The sequence below is a fragment of the Silurus meridionalis genome, chromosome 9 (assembly GCF_014805685.1).
Source record: "Silurus meridionalis isolate SWU-2019-XX chromosome 9, ASM1480568v1, whole genome shotgun sequence".
Lineage (NCBI taxonomy): Eukaryota > Metazoa > Chordata > Actinopteri > Siluriformes > Siluridae > Silurus > Silurus meridionalis.
Window position 1 is genome coordinate 4,567,788 of NC_060892.1, and position 18,658 is coordinate 4,586,445.

Genomic DNA, 18,658 nt, shown 5'->3' on the forward strand with positions numbered 1-18,658 from the left:
TGTCACGACATGGCCCCCGTCGGTTCTTCTTTTTCACCGCATGCATGTGCACGTGATCGAGTCGCACACATAGCTCAGATCTGTGTTTTTTTTTTTTTGGCTCTGGAACGACAGTAAAGGAAAACAACTCCCTCATTTCCAAAGTTTAACCTGTTCACTCATACAGAATTACAACGAATCTGGAGAATGTGGCAGGTTGATGCTAATAGTGTTGTGTGGATTAATCTTGTGTTACCACCAAAAACACTCAGCATGAACAGTGTGGCGCTGGAAAAAGGGGCCTTTTGGAACTAGGAGTCGGTGACCCTGGGACATCGGCAATTGTTTGGAACCAGTGCAAGCTCGTTTCAATCGGTTTCCGAATAGCAATCCCCTTGCCATTGCTTCTAATGGAGCAGTGGAGTGGTGCACAATAAGCGTTTGCTGTAAAAACCCTTTTATAATAATGCTGATAGTTCGAGTGCCGCACAAAGGGAATTTTGACGTCATTACCGGTTAGGACTTCATAATTGTGTTCCGTCTGCTCTTGCGATTACAACATGGGTGTGTCTTTTCGAAGAAACTGTTCGACACAACGATGATGCGTGTTGTGAAACGGAGAGGCGAGGGCTCCTCACGATGGCAGCTCACGTTGCGCACCACTCCGCTGCTCCATTATAACTAATGGCAAGGGGTTCAAAATGAGCTCTCACTGGTTCCAAACAATCGCAGACGCCCCAGGCTCATTTCAAAATTTTCAGTTTCCCTGCGCATCCCTGTACAAGAAACTACACAGTATGAGAAAATCCACTTTACAGTGAATCAAACCCTGCCCTCTGTAAATCTGTGCATTAATAGCAACCCCTCTGAAGCTTGTTTGACAGACAGGATCCCTCAGCCTGACTATTTGCTCAGACCTTTCTTCTATTAATTACATTCGGATCATGTCCTAGATGGTTCATGAGACAAAAACCACACTGCCCCTGAAATGACTATATCACAACATTGAGATCATCCCGGTCCCTATTAAACATCACCGTGACCTCCTGAACACTGCTGAGACCAAATTATGTAACACTAAATCCATAGTACACAGATGTTAGAGTGGATGAAACGAAAGCTGTGGCAGTGCATACACTCTTCCCCACAGACTAACTGTGTGTATTTTTTTATGACCCTACACTCTTTTTCTTCTTCTTTTATGTGCTTGCTGCAGGAGATGGTGATCGGGGGCCTGCAGCCTGACACCACCTATTCCATCACAGTGGCAGCCTACACCACCAAAGGCGATGGAGCACGCAGCAAACCCAAACTAGTGGTGACCAAGGGAGCAGGTGAGTGCTGATGCAGGTGTCATCACACAGAGAGAGCGCCACACGCTGCCTGCTGCCACCTCCAGCAGCCAAATGAACCCTGGGGAAAAACAAGAGACATGAGCAGATTGCGTAAAGGTGCCGGAGCGTGGCAAGCCAGCAGTAATAACACGAGTGGTGTGATGTGGGGATTATCTGTGCTGCGTGAGCTCCTGATTGCACCTGTGAGGTTTTTCTTATTACAGATAAAAGCCAAGGAGAAAAAGGAAAGCACAATATCGGGTTATTGCAGTTGTTTGTTCGTAGGTAATTTAGAGGCGAGTCCAGACTGCAGCTGTGTTTAAGGGTTTTAAAGCTGGACCAAAATGGATATGATGGTTTTGTTCTTGACTCAGTTATCTAACTTAGTAACAGAAAAGCATCACCTCAGATACAGCATTGCGTAAAGATTACAAAGGGGGGCTTTTCTGAGAGGATGCAGTCTATCATGATATTAGACAGACAAGGGAGCCAATGAAACCAATGACCTTTGTCACCAATTTTGACATGCACAAGTGACACAGTATAGGGACAGTGGTCATTTATTTTTTTACATTCTGAATGACCTACCATCTATTTAATTTGACTGACAATTACATATGTCACGCCTCTTTGACCACGGTAAGGCAAAGGCAACACCCTCTTTTCACTAAGACTGGCACAGGCTACACCCTTTTTTTTTTTTTTTACTGGTAATGACACACACAAAGGCCACACCCTCTTTTCAGTGGGACATATATATAGCTGCCACACCCTCTTTTTTTTTACTTAGACTGAAATTTCCAGAAGCCACACCCACATTTCAGTGGCACTGATACATACAGTGGCCACACCCTCTTTTTACTCAGACTGATACATACAGAGGCCACACCCTCTTTTCAGTAGGACTGATACATACAACGGCCACACCCTCTTTTTACTCAGACTGATACATACAGCAGCCATACCCTCTTTTTACTCAGACTGATACATACAGAGGCCACAACCTCTTTTCAGTGGGACTGATACATACAGTGGCCACACCCACTTTATTTAGACTAATACATACAGAGGCCACACCCCATTTTTGGTGGGACTGATACATACAGCGGCCATACCCTCTTTTTACTCAGATTAATACATACAGAGGCCACACCCCTTTTGCAGTGGGACTGATGCATACAGCAGAGGCTAAGCATTCTTTTCAGCCACCCTTTTTTTTTATTTAATAACCTGATGCCACACCTCCATGGCAGCTGCAGTAGTGAACCTTGGTGGCAGTATGCAAGTCGGAGACAGTGCTTGTGTGTTTAGAGCTGAAAGCAGCAGGTCGGGGCAGCGGTGCAGGTTGCAGGTCAGAGGTGACTCCGGAACACACATCAATGGCATGTTTTTTGTTGCTGGCGAGACTCTTAGCTCTTCCGCGATACGTCCAGTGTGACAGGTACGCATATCGCAAGTGTCAGTGTGTGACAGCTCCGCTGCCGCTGCCCATCAGACTCATCACACAGACACACACACATGCCCACTCACTCACAAACTCACTGGCCACACACTCAGGCTCTCAAAAAGTATGCTCGTCATCCCCCGCTCCCCCTCCTTTTCTCATTTATGAGAGTGTGGAGAAAGAGCTTAAACAAAATAAATAAATATATGAAGTGAAAAAGAGAGAAAGCGGAAAACGGACTTAGCCCTTCTCGGCTAAAGAGCATCACAGTCTTTCATGTGACAGCAGGGCAGGGCGGCTCGGCCAATGGGCGCTCAGAGGAGGCACTCCAGGCACTTTCATGCTTCATATCGAGGGTATTGTGCTGTCAGACAACTTAAGCCTGCGCCTCGCTTTTTAAATGCTCGTGGACTCTCCACAGCCGCCACCTTTAGCCTCCCGTCTGCCAATCAGAGATAGGCTTCAGGGCTCCAGATGCATGCTAATCATCCAGCCGGGGGGCCAAGCTGGGCCCTTTATACAGCGCTTTCTCAGATTTGCACTAAAAATGGAATAGTGTGATCCTCGAATAAGTGTGTGCTGTGTGTCAGAACGATTCAAAAGACAAAAATGTAAACGTTTGATAGTATTTAAAGTGCAAATTTACACATCCATAAGATATAAGTTGAAGATGTAATAAACTGACGATGTTCACATTTATATGGCTTTTGTACAAAAGGATGGATTTCAATCAACAAAATAATCTTAAAGCCATGTCTATTGCTCATACACTATACGGACACTGGACCCATATATAGTATATCTTAATGGAGCTGGCTTTGTGCACAGGGCCATTGTCATGCTGGAACAGGTTTAGTCTCCTAGTTGAAATGATGGGAAAATTAAATGCTATCGAAAGTAAAGGCACCCTATATAATTTCCAACTTTGTGGAAACAGTTTGCGGCATAACGACATATATCCGGAAAACTCAGGCACCCCAGTACTTTTGTGTATATACCATAAAGTGTATATGATGAATTAAAATGGATTGAGCTTAGAAAATTGACTTTTCTGGATATATTTTGTTTCGCTACACATCATGTCTCAGATCAATCCTGATCCTGCCACACGGTACACGGGTTTTTCTGTCGTGAAATCGCCACAACGTTTTTTCAATATAAAGATTAGAGTAGTTTACAGCACCTTCATCTCCACAGTAAATGTCCTTGTATCGATCGTTTTCGATGCGGCGTGTCGTCAGAAAGGAAAGACATGACCGTGATTGATCCGGACACCGCAATCGATCTGAAAGCATCCAGCGGCTCCATTTTATAATACGGACGCCGAAAACATCCGTCTGTATCTATTTATTTATTAAACATCCAGATGTGACTGCGAGTGAAGGTCAAGGATTAAAGAACAAGTCAATTCCGAAGTGCAGTAAATGTTTGTATTGGAATATGTGTGATGTGTTTAGTGATTCTGGTGCTAATTTGGTGGTTGCTAGTTGGCAGGTCTTTGCTGTACTAAAAGGTTATTGCCAGATACATTGGAGTTTAAAATAAGGATCTATATAACAATTTTAGAAAATGCAATAAATGGACATTTGGTGCAAACCAGATGAGGATGGTTCCTTTTTGAGTCTGGTTTCTCCAAAGGTTTCTTTCTCATGGTATCTCAGGGAGTTTTTCCTTTCCACAGTCACCACTGGCTTACTATTTAGGGATAAACTTATAAGGATAAAACATATAGGCATTAGACTTGTGAATTCCAACTTCGTCATTGTGTGTAGTGTATTTATTCTTTAATTTAACACTTTTTTTGGAATTAGAAGGCAGGGGTGCCAGTCTTGATTTTGCATACCCTTGGGTAGCACTACTATCAATGGTATTGTTCCAGAGAGGTGGTAGCTTCAAGGTTAATACGTTGGACTTTGTATCTGCAGGTCATGCTTCACAAAGCTGCCACTCCTGGGCCCCTGAGCAAGGCCCTTAACTCTATAGATGTTAAGTTGTATGAATAAGATAAATGAAAATAAAAGTCACTCTGGATAAGGGCATCTGCCAAATGTCATAAATGTAAATGCATTGTGGGTAATGTAAGGCACGGTTATTCAAAGTAATAGTAAAAATAATTGCTAAATTTTATTCATTCTAGATTTAATAAAGGATCTATTTAATTCTAAAGATTTTTCTAATGTATTATAGATTTTCCTTTAAAAAGAAATTCATAATTTTTTTGTTTTCCAAATGTGATTAAGTGGAAATGTTTGCCCACAGCGTGTATTTGGAATTAATTCAGTACAGGAAAAAAAGTGACACGAGAACTTCTGAAGCCCAGCATAACTCGCTGTGAAGCTTAGAATTAATTCCTCCATCATCAAAGGGCTTTTTTTCCCTTCCTCCTTGCCTGATCGCTCCTCAGTCCTCCTCCCGGCTCGGCTGGAAATGAGAAGGGCAGTTAGGGAGCTGGAAATTAGAGCACAAGAGAGGGAGGAAATGAAAGTGAAACCCAATCCGTTCTCAATCAGCGGCTGTGTGTCAACAGCAGCCATTAATGCGGGCCGTGATGGGAAACGTGCCTGGGGCCGTGGAGTGAGGGATTGAAAGAGGTGCGTGTTGTCCGGCACACCGGGGCTGAAGTGGAGTCTGCGTTTTACAGCCTCAATCACGGAGAGACACTGACCCCCGCTTCACGTTCTCGTCTTGCACCATATTGCACCATGTATCTCATCACCTTCATTCCTCCCTTTCTGTCTCGTTCCTGAGACACTTCAGGTTCTCTCATTCCTCCTTCTATTTGAAGTGATACATCTCAGCAGATTAATCTTATATTAAAATTCTTTACATTTTTCAAATGAAGACTTTTTCAATATGTTTTTTTAGTTTTGGCCAAAATGTGTATATATATTCTTAAAAAAAAAATGGCAGGTTTACTATCATGACACACACACTGTGTTTTATTATGGACAATACAACAAACAAAACAGCATAGCAGGGGTCAAAGTACAACAGGAAGAGCCAAGGATAAAAACACTTAGACTGCAAAATGAATAAGACTTCAGAAAACACGAACAACAGGGCATAAATAAGCCAACGAATCAAGAACGAGACACAAAACAGGTGTCCACAGTCAGATAACATGCCAATAATGTGATGCAGAGAAAGGACTATTACTGAAGCATAAGTGGAATATAACCTAGAGCACATGGAGTACAAAGCAGTTGCACACAGAAGAGGAATTCATGACGAATATTAATTACTTTCTGAAGCTCCTTGTACTCAAAATAAAAAATGCTTAATGTTTTCTCCCCTTTGGAAAACATTACATTTACATTAATGGAATTTGACAAAGAAACCTATAGTTATTTCAGTTATACTTGTTTATTTGGAGCTCAGTGGTTAATGTTCTGGGTTGCTGATCGAGGGGGCGGGGGTTGGAACCACAATATTACCAAGTACAACTCTTGAGCAATGCAGGATCAGGCACTGTATCGTGGCTGATCCTGCACTCTGACTCTAAAAATTTGCTGGAAATTTTAATGGGCTGTAATGTACATGAGACAAAGTCTCTTCTTCTTGTACAGCTGAGCAATTGAGGGTTAAGGACCTTGCACAAGGTCATGGTGCTAGAGTTAAACCCATGACCTGATCAGTAGTCTAACATCCTATCCACTTAGCTTCTCCTACCCAGTGGTTCAGTGGTGCCACATTATTATGCTATAAAAGTATTATTGTATAAGAGTAAAGTCATGATTCACATGATGGAGAATATAAATGATGTTGGTAAACCAGGATCAATTGAGCCTTTAGTAGTTGAAAGTCAAGATGCAAATAATGATTATGTCATAATCTCAGTGTGGTGCAATAAAAAAAAAGAAAAAAATGCTTTACAGCACAGTCTAAAACTTTCTTCACATATCCCAGTGATGTTAGGAAGCTGGGGTCAGAACCAAACAGAGATGGTTAAGGGCTTGCACAGGGGCCCCTTGGCAATTCTGGGGCTTGAATAAGGGAGGTCCGACCTTCTAATCAGTAAACCAAAGCTTTAAATTTTGTGCTACAACCTTTTCCCATGAATGGGAGGTGGTAGCTTAGTGGTTAAGGAATTGGGCTTTGAATACAAAGGTTGTAAGTTCAAATCCCAGCTACACTAAGCTGCACAACACTCTGGATAAGGCAATCTGCCAAATGAGGGGAAGGGGTAGCTCAGTGGTTAAGATTTTGTGCTTCTGATCGAAAGGTTGTGAGTTTAAATCCCAGCACCACTCAGCAAGTTGCCACTATTGGGCCCTTGAGCAAGGCTTAGATAAATCGCTAGTCGCTTTGGATAAGGGTGTCTGCCAAATGCTGTAAATGCAAAAAAATTTATTAATCACAACTTGTCTCTCTTAGCTCTGTGGTTTATTATTTGACCCTTGCTTGGGTTACTGTCTGTATGGAGTTTCCATGGTTTTCCCAATTCTATGTGGGTTTCCTTGGTGCCTCAAGATTGTGCTTCTTTTTTGTGAATGTGTGTGTATTTATGGTCCATGACAATGGCCTCTAATTGCACCTAAGGTGTAAGGACCCTTAACCCTCAACTGTTTAGTCACTCTGGGTAAATGTAAATCGATATGTTCTGAATCCATCACAACCCAGACCATGATGAATCAGTTTCTGAAGTTAAATAGATGAATGGACGAATGTTTAGAATAAAAATCCAGTTAGAACCAGTGGGCAGAGTGGGGTTTTGTTCTGGCTCTGTACCTGCTTGTGATTACCTTATTGAACTTATCAAACCTGACGCCTCTCAAGTCCATTGTCCTCCTCATTCCATCATGTTAATTACTGTTATTTAGAGGAACAGAAAATATGTAATTGCTAATTATTATTGCCGTTCTTTTCAATGCTGTTATTAGTATGTAAATTAATTACGCTAATGTGTAATTGTGTGTTTTTCTGCAGTACCAGGCCCTCCCTCTCTTTGGGTTCATCAGGACTCTGAGAGCTCTGCAGTGGTACGTTGGGTCCCTCCTGAGCTTCTCGTCCCCGGCATGGAGCTGCTTGGTTATCGCCTCCAGTTTGGTCGTAAAGACGTCCCACAGCTGGCAACGCTGGAATTTGCGCCGTATGAGCATGAGTTCTCAGTGCCTAACATGCACCGGGGCGCCACTTACATCTTCAAGATTTCGGCCAAGTCACGTTCCGGTTTTGGTGAGGAGGCTAAACAGGAGCTGAGCCTCGAAGAAGAGGTGCCGCATGGCTACCCGCACATCAGCGATGCTTTCAATATCACCTGCTGCTCAGTGCAGTTCTCCTGGCTGCCCCCGGTTCTGGCTGAGCGCAATGGCGCCATCACAGAGTACACGCTGGCGTACCAGGAAGCAGGTTCCACCAGTATGCCCTTAGAGCTGCGCCTACCGTCCACCGAACACAGCTACACGTTGAACAGCCTGAAACCGGACTCTGTTTATGACGTGAAAGTACGTGCACATACCAGCGTAGGTCCCGGGCCGTACAGCCCGCCTGTCCAGTACCGCACAGTGGCCCTCACTACAGGTAGGGCTTGCTTTTCTGTCTCTCTTTCTCCAGGAAACCTAAAAAAAAAAAAATCACGACAACACCACAACCCCCCCACTGAAAATGCAAGCACCTACAACGCGATTCGATTAAACTAACGCACAGGGGGATGCTCATCTCACTAACCCAAACCCAGGTAAAAGTCGAGTCAGTAAGTTAAAAGTCAGTCAGTTTTGAAAGGGAGGAACGCCGAAAACCGTGAGGTAAGTGCTGAAAGGTCAGACACGCTTCTCACAGTGCCAGAACACACACACACCCCCGCCCTCATTAAGCACACCCCTTCAGGTATGGCCAGGTAGGAGAAGGCTCAGACGAGAGTCAAATCTTAGTTGTAGGCAGTCTTGATGCATATTTGAGTTTTTTGGTTAGTTTTTTTGTTTGTTTGTTTGTTTTTTTTAAAGTTCACCCACCCTTTCCCGTCCTATTCTGGTTTTGTGGCATGGAAACCCAAGACACACTCCTAACAACTGTAGGCATGCTGTGATTTGGCCCGTCCTCTTGTCCCTGCCTGACTCAGTGTGACAATGCCAATCCAGAGCTCTGTCTTTGGGGTTTGTGGGACTTTCGTAGTCACTCTGGGTTGGTAGGGTCAATCTGACCGGGCTGAGTCGTATGTCATCCTGTGCTCCATGGGTTTGTTGTGTTCACTATTCGGGAAGTGTCTTGTAATGTTTGTCCTAACACCTTTATTCACCTCCTTCACAGCGATCACCACACACCAATTACTTGCCAGGAACCCGTCAGGAATACAGGCTTCCTGTCTTTTTGTTTTTCTTTTTATGATCCCTTGTCATCTTAACTAAAGCAGCTGTCTGTTTCTCTTTTTTCACTCCTGTCCGCATTTGTGTGGCCAGATGTTCCTAAAAACTTCACAGTTAAGTTGGTCACCAAGACAACAGTGCTGCTGGCATGGAAGTTTTCTGACAGCCGCTTTCCATACCGCTGCACGGTAAGTAAGATTCAACCAAAACCCTCAACAACAGTTGGCCAATGTTTGTTTTCTAGCATCTTGATCTGAATTTCTGCTCTGTCACTTTTTGTGTTCAAGCCACAGAAATTATGGATATCTTGACTGTCAATTAAGTCACACTGACAGCCATTTGTGCACATTCACAGCAAGGAGAAAGACAAATTCGATCTGTAGTTCACCAATTACTAAGATGTTAAGACCGGTATATTGGTAAGATTGTGCATCGGCATAAAAGTTAACGCTGTAACGCATTGATTTAAAAAAGGTGTGCACAGGATACAAGTTGGCATTTGTTTCGTAATGCATTGCTTTTAACATATTTGCATCGGTAAAAATGTTTTTAAACTTTTATTAATTAGAAAGTGACCAATAACTCCTTGCTAGGCTGTTTTGTCAAGCGCTTTCTCAGAGGCGTGTCCTAAAAGTCACATAGAATACAGATTAACATAGCAGAGGTAGAGCTGCATCTTTCTAGAGGCAGAACAGGAAAAGAATGTCTGGTTTAATTAAATTTGTTTGGGGTTTTTTTGCACTACAAAGGCCTGTTTGTGAAAGGGCCATGCATAAATGTTCAGAAGACACTTAAATAAATTGACAATTTGCTGTCTGCCTGAACAAAATATGTGAAAGCAAATTATCTGTACCGTATTGAATTGCATAGCATCACATTTTTTTCCCTTTGCCATATTGCATTGAATGCATTGCATGGTTGTCCATGCATCGAGATGCTAATCGCATCGGCCTCAGTTATAGACGCTAGTGCCAGCCTAAAACTCGTTACATGTTATTATACAGTTATCCATTATGTGCAAGCTAAAAGGACAAGCTAAAAGGACAGGTGAAATGAGGATCAGCACTCACAGACACTCTTTTACTTGAGGTCATTCGTTTCATTGTCTTTGATTAATTATTTTCCTGCCATAGATCGAATACAACCGGCAGAAACTGGACATAGACGCCCGCATGACCAAAGCTCTCATCACTAACCTGAGAGCCAACAGCACCTACGAGTTTCGCATCACGTGCCTCGACAGCGGTGACGGAGGCCCCAGACACCGGCTCGTGGCTCGCACCGCCCCCTCCATCCTCACCAACAAACCCGAGCTGGACGTCAGGAGAGAACCGGACAACAGCGTCACTATGGTCTTGCCTCAGCTCGAGACCAGGAATATGATCAAGTATGCATCGTCCATATCTTTGTCACCATAACCTACATGTCCAAAGGCAAAAAATACAGCCAGCCGCAGTATAATACTCATGCTCATTACAAAACAGCGTGTGTCTAAATTGACCTAAAGCAAATACTGCTTTAATCTCATTAAAAAGTACAAATATGCCTTCGCTCAGCATAGTGGTTAAGGCAATTGGCTTTATATCTAAAGGTCATGAGTTCAAATCCCAGCCTCACCAAGCTCCCAATCCTGGGCCTCTGTGCAAGGCCCTTAACCTCATAGCTGTTTAGTTGTATAATTAAAATAATCATAAGTCGCTCTGGATAAGGGCCAATGCTGTAAATGGGAATGTAAACTTTTTCAGACAAGATAAAAACGAAATAAAGTATAATCTTTTTCTACTTTTGGCTGCTCCCATTTAGGGGTCACCTCAGCAGATAATTTGTCTCCATACCACTTTGTCCTCTACATCTGTCTCACCTGCATGTCTTCCCTCACCACATCCATAAACCTCCTCCTTGGACTTTCTCTTTTCCTCCTTCCTGGTGGCTCCATCCTCAGCATTCTCCTACCGATATACCCCATGCACATGTCCAAACCATCTCAATCGTTCCTCTTTCACTTTGTGCCTAAAATGTCCTACATGCACTGTCCCTCTAATAAACTCGTTTCTAATTCAGTCCATCATCATCACTCCCAACGAAACCCTCAACATCTTCAGCTCTGCTACCTCCAGCTCCACCTCCTGTCTTTTACTCAATGCCAATGTCTCTAAACCATACAACATCTCAGGTCTCACCACAGTCCTATAAACTTTCCCTTTCACTCTTGCAGATACTCTTCTATCACAAATCAAAATAAAGTTTAATAATATCTAATAAATATTATCAAATAATATCTAAATATCTAATATAAAAATATCTATAGTATAATGTCATGATCATCATAATAATAATAATTGTAATATAATGTAAGATTTAATTGTCTTTGTTTAGTCTTAGTCATAGTTCTAGTATTCTGGTTCAGGGTGGTTTATACACACTAGTGTTTTGCGCAGGTGTTTTTCAAAATCTCTCATTGCATTGTGGCGTTCATGACTACCAATAAGTTCCTAGTGCTAGTCCTGGTGCTACTCATTTTCAAGCTGTGTAATTAGCAGATAAATAGATTTTTAAAAATGCCATTAAAAGGTTAAAAAGGTTAGCTTTAATAACTCATTCTTTTAGCTTGAGTGGCCATTAATGGAAGTGACGATCAGCATCAAAGGCTACAATGTACATGTTTTATTAGCATCAATTAAAATGTATAAATATATTGAAAAAATCCACAAAAACAAATGAATTAATTAACAACTTACTGTATTAGCAATGATATGAGGTTGCGTGAAGCGGTTTATGTGAGGTCTTGGTCATTTTTATTCTGCGAGTCTTGGAACAAATTAATGGCATAATTTGAGGTGTTTATAAGTGTATCGGAGAAAGACGTTAAAGGTTTAGTTAGGTTAAGGACAACTTTCTGACTTTAAAATAAATAATTCACAGAAGGTTTACTTGAAGAAAAAGCTTTATAAAGACGGCTTATGGGCTTTAGTCTTGTACATATCACTGGGTTTTGAAATTGTGCATTTCTTACACTGTGATATTATATGATACATCTTTAAATTCAGCCAGAATAAAGAACCTGCATTTTATACAAGATTATGTTTACCTCAGGAAAATCGGAAAAATGTCACTTAAATAGTTTTATGTCTGTATCTCTCACGTGATTGGAGCTCTGGTTGGTATATTGACATCCTCACTATAGCACTAAAGTGTAATTGTGCCCCAGGCTCTGTATCAGGCAGCTTTTATTTGTGGCTTCACATTATTTATTCATGTGACATTTTACCTGTGCTATTTACAGGTCTGTCTATGTGGTAGTGGTTCCACTGAAGAAAGGCAGAGGGCCAATAAGACACATCAAAGGCCCTGATGAAATGGATCTGGAGGAGGTAAACGGCAGTGAATTTTCTTTCTCTGAATAATATATGATCTAATAGAATTTCTACATATTCTAAAGCAAAAAATTTACATTCTTACATTTACATTTTAATCACTTTTAATGTAAGTCTATAATTACATTTTGATGTTACATGGTGGGGAAAAGTCTCCATCCATACATCATTAATCAGACGATTTCTATTTAGATATTAAATATTATAAACTTTGAGGATGGATTTAGTTTAATTAATATGAACAGTCTGCTACAATGACTCAGGACCCCAGTTTGCATGGCTTTAAGTGTCCATCTTTAAACATTAAACCTCTAAAATGATAGAATTGTATTAAATTGACATTTTTTGCCACCAAGATGAGGATGTGCTCCTATTTGAGTTTGGTTTCTCTCGTGGTTTTTTCCTCATACCATCTCAGGAAGCTTTTCTTGCCACAGTCGCCACTGGTTCACACATTAATGGACAAGGAACAAACTTCCAGGCACTAAACTTGCACATATTCCAACTTCATAAACTCTTTATTTTTGTAAAGCTGCTTTAGGACAATGTTCATTTTTAAAAGCTCTATACAAATAAAACTGAATTGAATTGAAGAAATGACAGTGCTATGTTAATTACTGAGTGTCCTAATACTTATACAGTGCAACCTCTATACTTCCGGGGGCAACGTTCTATGACCCTTCACGAGTAACAAAAAAGGGTGAGGTTTTGACTCCTTTTGATGGTTCCTTTTTCAAGGAGAATTGTCAAGTCAAGTCAAGTTTATTTCTATAGCGCTTTTCACAACAGACATTGTCTCAAAGCAGCTTTACAGAAATCAACAGTTAAGGTGAATGGTGTGCATTTATCCCTGATGAGCAGCCGTGGCAACTGTGGCAAGGAAAAACTCCCTTAGATGTTATGAGGAAGAAACCTTGAGAGGAACCAGACTTAAATAGGGGAACCCATCCTCATTTGGGTGTACATGTACTGTAGTGTAAACTCAACAAAAATTCTGAATTACTTAAATTTACTACTTTAAATGAAAAATACAATAATAATTTTTATGTAACTTATTAGTAGGAACTTTGAAAATGTTACTCCTAACTTTCGAGCGACTCGCGGCTTCTTGCGAACTATCAGATTTTACAAATGAACAGTCGCAAATTATCGAGTTTCCACTGTATTACACTTAAATTATTAACAGTTTCCAACAAATAATCACTGGCGTTGTTCTTTTAAAAACAAAATACACTATACGGACAAAGTCTGTGGACGCCTGAGCATATTATTCGTATATCCTTTTTGAATATCCCATTCCATATCTGGTCCCCATTTGCCTCCTTATAGAGCTGGTTTTGTGCTCAGGGGAATTTTGATGTAACAGGTTTTGGTCTTCAAGTTCAAGTGAAGGGAAAATTTATTTCTAGTGCATCCTAAGGCATTTTATACAATTGCGTGCCTCATTGTGGTAACAGTTTGAGAAGAACCACATTCGGGTAAAAAAAGTCAGGTATGCTATTAATATTGTATATTTTTGTGTTTCAGGCACCTTGTTATTTGCATTATTAGCATATATATAGGAAAATAATTAACTAGCACTGGAAATATGACTGTGGGTAAATAAATATAAGTCAAATCTGGAACAACTGAGAAGGACCTTAGACAGGTGTGCTGGTAGCCAGTTAAATTCCAAGCTTTACAATCATGAAGATATGAGGGTGGATCATACGTGGCTAAACCCAGCTCTCTTTCAAATGTTGCTAACATTTAAAGTGATTAAAATACATTTTTTGGAACGAGATTGACATCCCAAGCCTTTCAGGTTCACGTCCTCGTTCAAAAGCACAAATCGTTTTCCCAACACGTCTGTGAAACGTAGCCGAACGTCCTTGTTACCTCAGGAGAGCTAAATCAAGCTGAGCGTTTCTGAAGCTTTCCCTCAGGCCGTGTCCAGGGGAGAGAGCTGAATTACTCTTCCGCTTCTCCACCACTCCTAGACGCTGCTCCACTTCAGCCACTCAACCTTGAGTCGTGACCGCCACAAGGGTATATCGGCTACCGAATGACTCGTTCCTCCATTGTTTTGTTTTTTTCCTCCCCCCTCTCACTCTTTTCTCTTCTTCTGAGTGGATGACTCATTCCATTTTAATCTGGGCTCGGCGCCAGCAAATATCCCTGTTGACTTCAGACCTGAGGGAGAATTAAAAAGACAGAGCTTAGAACAATTTTTTTTGCAGGATAAATGTTGATTGGGTGGGAACTTCTGTTGTCTTATATACTTTTTTTCTCCCCCTTTCTGTGTACGTTCCCAGCTGTTGAGGGACGGCAGTGCGAAGCAGAGACACACGCGGACAACGAGACAGCTGCGCCAGGTGGACGTGAAGAAGCCGTACATCGCCGCCAGCTTTAAACCAAGCACCGTGCCCCCAACCTTCACACTGGGCAACCAGATGGTCTACAACGGTTATGAGAATCGTGCCCTGGAGCCGGGGCAGGACTACGTCTTCTTCATCTTGGCCGAGCTCAACTCCAACAGCACGGTGAGTGGAAACACCGGACGCTCTCCTTGCTGTCTGTACACAAGAGAACAGTACTTTAAACCAAATAACATTCAACAATTCATATTTCAGCAGGTCACATACACGCTATGGACCAAAGTTTATGGACAGATGATTGTAGGATTCAAATTATGTGCTTTTTGAACTTCCACATTCTGTCCCGATTTGCTGTATTAGCGACAGTTTAATAACCTCCACTGTTCTGGAAAGATGTTCCTCTAGATTCTGTGGGGATTTGTGCTAATTTAGAAACAAGGGAGTTGGTAAAGTCAGGTACTGATTGAGGTGAGGTGAGGAGGCCTGAGGTGCACTCAACGTTTACATTCATCCCAAAGGTGTTCAATAGGGTTTGGAGCTCTATAACAGACTCCACCCTAACCCATGTAAAGCATATATTCATATATTCTTTGAGCATTTCATGCTGGAACAGGTTTGGTTCTTCTAGTTCAAGTGATGGAAGCTATAGCATCTAAAGACATTTTATACAGTTGTGTGCCTCCAACTTTGGGAAAAGAATCAGGGGTATTTCTAGCCTTTTTGGCACCCTAAGCAAGATTCCTATTGTCACCCCTATTAGATCCACCCTATATATATATATATATATATATATATATATTGCTAATAGTTTGTGGACACCTGGTCCCAATTTGCTTCAATAATTACCTCCACTCTTCTGGGAAGATTTTTCACTAGATTTTGGAGTATGTTTTTAGAGAAGGGTAATGGTAAGTGAAGTCAGGTATTCGTGTAGGTGATGAGGTGAGGAGGCCTGGGGGGCAGTCAGCATTCCAATTCATCTCAAAGGTGTTGGGTTGAGGTCAGAGTTCAGTAGCTGGCCACTCAAGATCTTCTACTCCAAGCCATGTAAAGCATATCTTTATGGCGCTGGCTTTGAATGCTGTCTCCTAGTTAAAGTGAAGGGAAAATTTCATGCTACCACATCTAAAGACAGCCTATAGAATTTTGTGCCTCCAACTTTGTGCAAAAGGTTTGAGGAAAAACACATATGGATATACGTAAAGATTAGGTGTCCCAATACTTTTGTCTGTTAAGAATAAGGTCGTCTTTTTTAATAAAGACAGTATGTCTGTGTGTGTGTGTGTGTGTGTGTGTGTGTGTGTGTGTGTGTGTGTGTGTTTTTTAGAAAATGTTTGTGGCCAGCCCTTACTCTGACTCCATCATGGCCCCTGACGTGGACCCCCAGCCCTTAGAGACGGGTGGGGACGGCCTCATCTGGGTGGTGGGACCCGTCCTAGCTGTGGTCTTCATCATCTGCATCGTCATCGCCATTCTGCTCTATAAAAAGTGAGTAATGGATTAATGGCTAAAGGAGAAAAGGTTCGGTTGCGACTCTTGCATAAGTTCCTGATTTGATGTTACAGTACAACATATACAGCACCATGATTTCATCATGCATTATTCATGAAAGTCTACAGATTCCTAAAGCAGCAAAAACGTTTTAGGAACATGTTTACGTGTTTCCTTTTACCCTAAACGTCACATTCCTTGTCCAGATCCTGCTTCATTAGTTTTTCATTAAGCTTTTAACCTAGTTGTATAGCTTTTTTCTTGAAGCCAAAGCTTCCTGGACAATTTGAATATGGCAATAGTGTCATGTCAGACCACTTAAACATCAGAATAATATGGATGATGATACAGTTCCAAAATTAGTAAGCACCTTATCCTGCTAACATTGGATCAGGAGCTTATCCCAAGAAAACACTTTTGGCCTGTACTTGTTTCTGAGAAGATGAATGGAACCAGAGAACTTGAAGAAACCCCCTCATGAGCTGGGTAAATTTTTAAACCTCCATACAAACAATAACTCCCGCACCTCCCACTTTAGTGTAGATGTAGAATAGTGTTTTTGTGCTGATCGCTAAAGCTAAACCAGAGGCTGTTAACGCATCTTACTTAGCAGCGTTAGTGCAAAGCTGACGATCTTGGGGCATGTTTTTGGTCAATTGACTTGATCTGGGGTAATTTTTTCACTTTCAGTGCTCAGGTTTAAGAATCGAAACAGTCCCGGTGTGTCCTGGTGTACAGCAAAGCACAGCGTAGTGAGCTCAGCATTCTGAAATATTAAAGCTGAACAATGGGGAATATGATTGAGGCTGTCCTGACTAGGAACATGTGTGTGTGAGAGTGTGCAAGTGTGTGTGTGTGTGTGTGTGTGTGTGTGTGTGTGTGTGTGAGTGTGAGTGAAAAGTGCTTTTTGAAAAGCTTTGTATGTCAGAGTAAATGGCTATAAGTGATTCCCTCCACCTGAACTTGATCTCAACCTTACCACAGTGAGATCTTCCAGTCACACACACACACACACACACACACACACACACACACACACACACACACACTTTTTACAGGGTCGCTCGTGATGCAGATGAGTTTTCTCTGACACCTGCTTTATGAATTTCAATGCGTCGTATTGATTTTTGTGTTCCCCTCCCTCTCTTCTTTCTCCTCTCCCGCTATATATTTATTTCTCTCCTCGCTTTCGTTGGAAACAGCAAACCTGACAGGTAAGGCTCAGCCGTACTTCACTGCTGTTTCCAAAAACGTGCCTCAAACCTGCCTCAGCATAAAACCCTGGAATTAATCAGAACTTGGGGGGGGATTAAGGTGGATTTGGTGGTGGGCAGTGAATTGGAAGCCACCAGGTGAAGTCTTCATACACTTCATGCAGTTAGTTGGGGGTTTTTTGCGTTTGTGAACTCTGTGCATGTCTCTGTAGCGCCACTCTTTGGGTTTTCACGTGTGTGCGTGTGTGTGCGTGTGTGTTTTATTTTTTTTTTCCTTTTCAAGCAGCAAAAGAAAGGAATCCGAACCACGCACCAAATGTCTACTCAACAATGCCGAGATAACACCACACAATCCCACCGACCCTGTGGAGATGAGGCGCATTAACTTCCAGACACCAGGTACACACACACACACACACACACACACACACACACACATCGCAAAATGCATACACAGTATGAGCTTTCACCCAATGAAGAACTCCTGCCATGCATTTCCGTGTTCCATAAAGGTTTAACTCTCTTGCATTTTACACAGTGGAGAACTTGTGAGAACTTGTGAGAATTGTCTGGACCTTCAAGGTTATACTCTCTTGCATATATGCACACTGTAAAATCTGTAAAGTCCCAACAAGTATAGCAAAGAAATAGATGTGTCGCTCTTACAGCTTTTTCTGATGATGCTCCAATGAAGCAGGTGTTTGACGAGACAGACTGTTCTTGACTGTTCTTATGTGGACTCAGAAACTCACAATTGATCCTCACTAAGATATAAAAGCCGGCCAAGTCACACACACACACACACACACACACACACACACACACACACACACACACACACACACACACATTCTCAGCATTTAAATACAGCAGACCATCAGGTTCTTTGAGGTGTCCTGCTTGTTCAAGGTTCTAAGTCAAAGCCACACTCTCCATCCTTATCGTTTGTTTGCAGGACCCCCTGCAAAGACCCATTTTTCTTTCTGATTGACAGATGACACGTCCTGATTTACAATCTGTCCGTAAACTTAGGCTGCATCTGCACTCATCCAGACAAATATGAAAACTGTGCGGGGACGTTGTGAGAATATAATAATGTTACTGCTTCGGTTACTGCCGCGTATTTCTGCGCAAATTCCTAAGATCGGTCATTTGAGTGTGTA

The 18,658-nt window shown here is 41.9% G+C and overlaps 1 protein-coding gene across 19 annotated transcripts in view; it reads left to right on the top strand.

The window, feature by feature from the left end:
• The window catches only part of ptprsa (protein tyrosine phosphatase receptor type Sa), a 191,319-nt gene that overhangs the window by 130,249 nt on the left and 42,412 nt on the right, over window positions 1–18,658 (top strand). For 6 of the 19 annotated variants that reach the window (XM_046856812.1, XM_046856815.1, XM_046856819.1 and 3 more), the window contains 9 exons: window positions 1,196–1,313; window positions 7,684–8,277; window positions 9,153–9,247; window positions 10,193–10,446; window positions 12,343–12,430; window positions 14,728–14,955; window positions 16,118–16,278; window positions 17,484–17,495; window positions 17,782–17,894. In XM_046856812.1, coding sequence (XP_046712768.1) covers window positions 1,196–1,313; window positions 7,684–8,277; window positions 9,153–9,247; window positions 10,193–10,446; window positions 12,343–12,430; window positions 14,728–14,955; window positions 16,118–16,278; window positions 17,484–17,495; window positions 17,782–17,894 — 1,663 coding nt within the window. Of the gene's footprint in view, window positions 1–1,195; window positions 1,314–7,683; window positions 8,278–9,152; window positions 9,248–10,192; window positions 10,447–12,342; window positions 12,431–14,727; window positions 14,956–16,117; window positions 16,279–17,483; window positions 17,496–17,778; window positions 17,895–18,658 lie in introns of all 19 variants that reach the window. The other 13 variants (XM_046856810.1, XM_046856814.1, XM_046856813.1 and 10 more) reach the window with 6 other exon arrangements.